This window comes from Macaca mulatta, chromosome X, assembly GCF_049350105.2.
Source record: "Macaca mulatta isolate MMU2019108-1 chromosome X, T2T-MMU8v2.0, whole genome shotgun sequence".
Classification (NCBI taxonomy): Eukaryota; Metazoa; Chordata; class Mammalia; order Primates; family Cercopithecidae; genus Macaca; species Macaca mulatta.
Window position 1 is genome coordinate 156,130,301 of NC_133426.1, and position 6,506 is coordinate 156,136,806.

The window sequence follows — 6,506 nt, forward strand, 5'->3', positions numbered from 1 at the left end:
CAAAGTCTAAACAACGAAACAGAGAAAACCCTGGGGAAGATTGAAGACTGTGTTGAACTGGTACTTGTGTTCTGGGCAGGTGGAGAGGCAGGGAGGTTGAGGAGGTCTGCAACCACTGCAGATGACAGGGTGAGTTGCAGGAAAAGTTTTAAAGGACCATACCACATCAATGCACAATCTGAGTCTGCACCTCAAAACACGAGGCCAGTAGCCCAGGGGTACTATCAGGACACCAGGAAAATTTGATTGATTGAGAGACTATGGCTCCAGAGTTCTGCTAATAACAACTAGAAACAAAGAGTAGGTTAGGACTGACTTCCCAAAATATTATTATTTTAATCAAATACATATAATGAACTAGAAATAGAATAGTATGAGTGAATCACACATTATATGAGTAAATATTGTTTGATAAAATAAGTATGTATAGTCGGCATACATATATGTATAAATATTTGTAAAGATATATACATATACATACATATAATTATACTTACATAATATGAACATATACATACACATACGTGTTTATGCATATAAACATAAATATAATGCACATATACAATTGGCATAGATTTAACATTTGTTTCTTACTATATGAATGAGAATTAAAATATGAAAATCACGAAAGTGAACTAGGAATTGTTAGATAACTTCAAAACTTAGGATCTCAAATTTCTTGCAGCTACTCAGCTTCTTCAGTGTGAAAATAAATCATTTAGTACAAAAGGTTTGCAAAATCCTCTTCTAGCTGGGGAAGAGCCCCAGTGGGAAGGTGTGCCTCTTCTCCCAGAGGTCACTACAATCATAGGTGCTGCAACCCCACAGGGAGAATCTGGCCTGGGACCCGCAGCCATTCTCTGCAAGGGGTGCAGCTGTGCAAATGCTCAGAGGTGACAGAAACAGAGCATCTCCTAAAAGAGCCAAGAGTTAGGAAGAGGACCCTCCTGAGTGAGGACTGAGTGCTCACCCACACCACATAGAGGGGCCACAGAATTCAGCTCAGACCCTCATGTCAGCCCTGAAAGACCCCAGCAGCCTTGTCCCCCCTCCACACCCTTCCCCCCACTGCCACCTCAGGGGACTTGGAATCAGAACCTTGGTCTGAGGGAGGCAGACACTATCAGCAGAGTACGGGGCTCCAGGATCCGCCAGATATCAAGATGAGAACCTTGAGGGATAACTGAGCCGCTCCTCCCTCATCCCCCGCCCCACTGGAATCCGGTTCCGCCCCTACTGTCCACCCAGGTGAGCCCTGGGTGGACGGATGTGACGCCACTGACGTGGCCGCAGAGATCAGAGAGAAGCCTGGTTCTAAGGGGTCAGCTTGAGATCGACTGAGGGAAGCGGGCCCAGACTCTGTGAGGAGGCAAGGTGAGACCCTGAGGGAGGACTGAGGAGGCCCCCACCCCTCATGTAGAACCCGAAATAATCTAGCGCCTCCCCTGCTGCCAGCCCTGGACCACTAGGGGGCAGACTTGTCTGGCTGGGCCACCCCTAGCCAGCCCTGCGCTTAAGCCACAGGGGAATCTGGAGTGAGAGCTTGGTGTGACCAGAGCAGGGCTGGTTAGCAGAGGGCAGGGCCCAGGTTCTGCCAGGCATCAAGGGCAGGACCCTGAGGGAGGGCTGAGGCCCCACAGAGCACATCGCTGCCCCTACTGTCAGCCCTGGGCATGGCGGCCTGGCATGGCGGCCAGGCATGGTGGCCGGGCATGGCGGCCGGGCTAGCTGATTCTGACGTCCCCATCCGGGGATGATGCAGCGAAGGGGCTTCATAAGCACGGCCTCAGAGGAGCAGAGGGAGGTCCCAGGCCATGCTGGGAGATGAGGGAGGCCTGAGGGGACCCAGGACCCCAGGACAGGAGGCCCACCCTACCTGTCTGAGACTGAGGCGCCTCCACATTTGGCCTCAGGAATCTGAGGGACTGAGACTCAAGTCAGCAGGGGGGTGGTGCCCAGCCCTGCCAGGAGTCAAGGAGAAGAAGAAGAGGGAGGACTCAGGGGATCTTGGACTCCAAATCAGTGGAGAACTCAGCCTTGGGAGGTCCCATGATCTGTGGCTGCATGTGGCGCATCCTTGTTGCGTTTTCAGGGTGTCAGAAAGGAGAGGGCTGTGGTTTGAGGAGTGAAGTCTCAGGTCACTGGAGAGAGGTGCCCCAGAGCCCTTAAGGAGGACTCAGCAGACCTCCCGTCACTGACCTAAGAAACCTGCTCCTGCTCTCAGGTCTGGGCACTCCAGGCAGGACTGTGGGGAAGGGAAGTGGCCCCCCAACTTTCTGATCGGTGGCCTCAAGGAGATGGTGGCCTTGGCATGCAAGACACATCCATGGTTCAGCAGGAAGGAAAGGGCCATGCCTTGTCGTGGAGTAAATATGAATAACTGGATGACACCCAGACAGAGAAAGACCCCATGAAACCTACTACTTCTGTCAGCCTTGGGAATCCCATGCAGGGGTGTCCGTGTAGTGCCCCCATTACTTCTGCCTCCCGGGTCTCAGGGAGGTGGCAACCTCGGTCTGAAGGGCGTCCTCAGCTCAGCAGAGGGAGCCACACCTGTTCAACAGAGGGACAGGATCACAACATCTGCAGGACCCAAGGTGTGTACAACATCTGCAGGACCCAAGGTGTGTACTCTTTGTGATGACTGGGGGTACTCCTGGCCTGGAAAGAAGGGACCCCACAAAGTCTGGCTAACTTTGGTTATTATCTCTGGGGAAACCCAATCAAGGGTGGCCCTAAGTGGCAATCTCACCTGTACTATGGGCAGGAAGTTGGGGAAACTCAGGAAGATGAGGTATTCGTGGTAAGGGGAGATGTCTGCTCATATCAGCGTGTTGTGGGTTGAGGAAGGACAGGCTCCATCAGGGGAAAGATGAAGAACCCCCTGAAGGCCTTAGAATCCACCACTCAAGAACAAGTAGGGACAGACCCTAGTGTCATGCCTGGACACCCCACCCAGTGGTCATCAGATGTGGTGGCTCCTCATTTCTCTCTTGGGATCTCAGGGAAGCGAGGACCTTGTTCTCAGAGTGACTCAGGACAAAGCAAGGACCCCCATCTGGGCAACAGACTCACTGGTCCAAGAATCTATAAGAGTCTAGGTGACAACACTGAAGGAAGATTGAGGATAGCCTCGATGGTTCTCCTAGCAGGCAAAAAACAGATGGGAGCCCAACAGAAATCTGCCCTGCCTCTGTTGTCACCCCAGAAAGCATGAGCAGGACTAGCAGCTGAGGCCCCCTGTGTGATACCAGACTCATTGGTCTCAGGGAGAAGAAGGCTTTGGTTTGAGGGGGCTGCATTCAGGTCAGCAGAGGGAGGGCCAAGGACCTGCCAGGAGTCAGGGACTCAAAGGACACCACTCACCAAATACACAGGACCGAACCCCTCCCTGCACCTTCTGTCAGTCATGGGAAGTGCAGGAAAAGGTGGGTGGATGGAATCCCCTCACTTGCTCTTCTAGTGTCTCCTGAAGATAGGTCCTTGGATTGAGGAAGTGGCCTCAAGTCAGCCCAGGGAGAGTTTCAGAACCTGGAGGCATCAAGATGAGGACCAACCAGGATCCTCACGTTTGGACACATGGGCCCCAATGTATTTTGTGTAGCTATTGCTGTTTTCTCACCCTAGGACAGGACACATGGACCCCAATATACTTTCTGTAGCTATTGCTTTTTCCCCAGGAGGCCTTGGGCACATGGGGCCAGATGTGGGTCCCTTTACGTCCTTCTCTTCCATATCAGGGATGTGAACCCTTGATCTGAAAGTTGCTCAGGCCAGCAAAAGGGCCAGATCCGGGCCCTGCCGGGAGAAAGGTGAGGGCCCTGAGTGAGCACAGAAAGGACCATCCACACAAAATAGTGGCGAGCTCATAGAGTCAGGCTCAACCTCCTGACAGCACTGGGGTGCTGGGGCTGTGCTTGTAGTCTGCAGCCTGAGTTCCCCCTCGATTTATCTTCTAGGAGCTCCAGGAACCAGGCTGTGAGGCCTTGGTCTGAGGCAGTATCTTTAGTCACAGAGCATAAGAGGTCCAGGCAGTACCAGCAGTCAAGCTGAGGTGGTGTTTCCCCTGTGTGTATACTAGAGGCCCCTCTAGCATCAAAACAACAGGAACCCCACAGTTCCTGGCTCTCCCAGCCCTTCTGTCAGTCCTGGAGCCATAGCCTTTGCCCAGAGGCTGCACCCTGAGATGCCCTCTCAATTCCTCTTTCAGGTTCGCAGGGAACAGGCCAGCCGGGAGGTCGGGAGGCCCCAGAGGAGCACTGAAGGAGACCTGTAAGTAGGCCTTTGTTAGGGCATCCAGGGTGTGGTACCCAGCTGAGGCCTCTCACACGCTTCCTCTCTCCCCAGGCCTGTGGGTCTCAATTGCCCAGCTCCGGCCCACACTCGCCTGCTGCCCTGACCTGAGTCATCATGCTTCTTCGGCAGAAGCGTCAGTCCTGCAAGGCTGAGGAAGGCCGTCAGGCCCAAGGAGATGCACCGGGGCTTATGGACGTGCAGATTCTCACAGCTGAGGAGCAGAAGGCTGCATCCTCCTCCTCTACTCTGATCGCGGGAACCCTGGAGGAGGTGCCTGATTCTGGGTCACTGAGTCCTGCCCAGAGTCCTCGGGGTGCCTCCTCTTCCCTGACCGTCACCGACGACACTCTATGGAGCCAATCCAATGAGGTTTCCAGCAGCAATGAAGAGGAGGGGCCAAGCACCTCCCCAGACCCAGCTCACCTGGAGTCCCTTTTCCGGGAAGCACTTGATGAGAAAGTGGCTGAGTTAGTTCATTTCCTGCTCCGCAAATATCAAATTAAGGAGCCGGTCACAAAGGCAGAAATGCTGGAGAGTGTCATCAAAAATTACAAGAACCACTTTCCTGAGATCTTCAGCAAAGCCTCTGAGTGCATGCAGGTGATCTTTGGCATTGACGTGAAGGAAGTGGACCCCGCCGGCCACTGCTACGTCCTTGTCACCTGCCTGGGCCTCTCCTATGACGGCCTGCTGGGTGATGATCAGAGCACGCCCAAGACCGGCCTCCTGATAATCGTTCTGGGCATGATCTTAATGAAGGGCAGCTGTGCTCCTGAGGAGGCAATCTGGGAAGCGTTGAGTGTGATGGGGCTGTATGATGGGAGGGAGCATAGTGTCTATTGGAAGCTCAGGAAGCTGCTCACCCAAGATTGGGTGCAAGAGAACTACCTGGAGTACCGCCAGGTGCCCGGCAGTGATCCTGTGCGCTACGAGTTCCTGTGGGGTCCAAGGGCCCTCGCTGAAACCAGCTATGTGAAAGTCCTGGAGCATGTGGTCAGGGTCAATGCAAGAGTTCGCATTTCCTACCCATCCCTGCATGAAGAGGCTTTAGGAGAGGAGAAAGAAGGAGTCTGAGCAGGAGTTGCAGCTAGGGTCAGTGGCGCAGGTTGCTGGAGGGCCTGGGCCAGTGCACTTTCCAGGGCCACAAACAACCCCTTTCCTGTCCTGTTACATGAGACCCATTCTTCACTCTGAAGAGAGCAGTCACCGTTCTCAGTAGTGGGGAGCATGTTGGGTGTGAGGGAACACAGTGTGGACCGTCTCTCAGTTCCTGTTCTATTGGGTGATTTGGAGGTTTATCTTTGTTTCCTTTTGGAATTGTTCCAATGTTCCTTTTAATGGATGGTATAATGAACTTCAACATTCATTTTATGTATGACAGTAGACAGACTTACTGCTTTTTATATAGTTTAGGAGTAAGCGTCTTGCTTTTCATTTATATTGGGAAACCCATGTTGTTTCTTGAATTCAGACACTATAAGAGCAGAGGATTAAGGTTTTTTAGAAATGTGAAACAACATAGCAGTAAAATACATGAGATAAAGACATAAAGAAATTAAACAATAGTTAATTCTTGCCTTCTTTGTACCTCTTGGTGTACCCTATGTATCTGGATTTGCTTGGCTTCTTTGAGAATGAAACTGAATTAAATATGAATAAATAAGTCCCCCTGCTCACTGGCTCATTTTTTCCCAAAACATTCATTGAGCTTCTGCTATTTGGAAGGCGCTGGGTTAGTACTGGAGATGCTAAGGTAAGCCAGGCCCACCCCTGACCTTAGGGTAGTAGAGTCTAGTATCTGCAGTCACATAACTAAGGTGGCCAGGTATCCTTTAAGATCTAAAGGGAAAATAAGAGGGATGAGCATGTGGAGCAACAGGTGAGAGTGGTGGAGTGTACATGCCCTGAGCCAAGGCCTTTTGGGCTTTGGGAAACTGCAGTACCTTTTGGGTGAGCTGATTCTAATGAAGCGGGGTGGGGCCAGAGCCAGATTCTCAGAGGACAAGAGAAAAGCTTGGAAGGGAAACCTGCTCAGCAGTTCCTTTTGGATGGTGGATGAAACAGAGAGGCATCTCCTCCTGGGGCAGGAATGGGAGGTGTCCTGCACTCTTGTCTCAGTGCGGTTGAACACAGCACACAAAGTTGGTGATGGATACCCATCATACACATGGGTTTCCTGAGAGATAAGCATGAATCTGCTGAGATGTGAG

The 6,506-nt window shown here is 52.0% G+C and overlaps 1 protein-coding gene across 3 annotated transcripts; it reads left to right on the top strand.

The window, feature by feature from the left end:
* The first annotated feature begins 1,277 nt into the window (after positions 1-1,277).
* Positions 1,278-5,959, top strand: LOC706478 (melanoma-associated antigen 8). 3 transcript variants are annotated; one of them, XM_077988764.1, is made up of 4 exons: positions 1,278-1,374; positions 3,150-3,428; positions 4,211-4,272; positions 4,348-5,959. In XM_077988764.1, exon 4 carries the CDS (start codon positions 4,411-4,413, stop codon positions 5,368-5,370), a length of 960 nt encoding a protein of 319 aa, XP_077844890.1. In that variant the 5' UTR covers positions 1,278-1,374; positions 3,150-3,428; positions 4,211-4,272; positions 4,348-4,410; the 3' UTR covers positions 5,371-5,959. The 3 variants fall into 3 exon arrangements, with proteins under 3 accessions (XP_077844890.1, XP_028697768.2, XP_077844891.1); XM_028841935.2 differs by lacking the exon at positions 3,150-3,428 and having other exon boundaries at positions 3,960-4,272; XM_077988765.1 differs by lacking the exon at positions 3,150-3,428.
* The last annotated feature ends 547 nt before the right edge of the window (positions 5,960-6,506 follow it).

Bases quoted from the DNA above. Each gene is read 5' to 3' on its own strand.
- LOC706478 (XM_077988764.1), top strand. From the start codon at position 4,411: ATGCTTCTTCGGCAGAAGCGTCAGTCCTGCAAGGCTGAGGAAGGCCGT.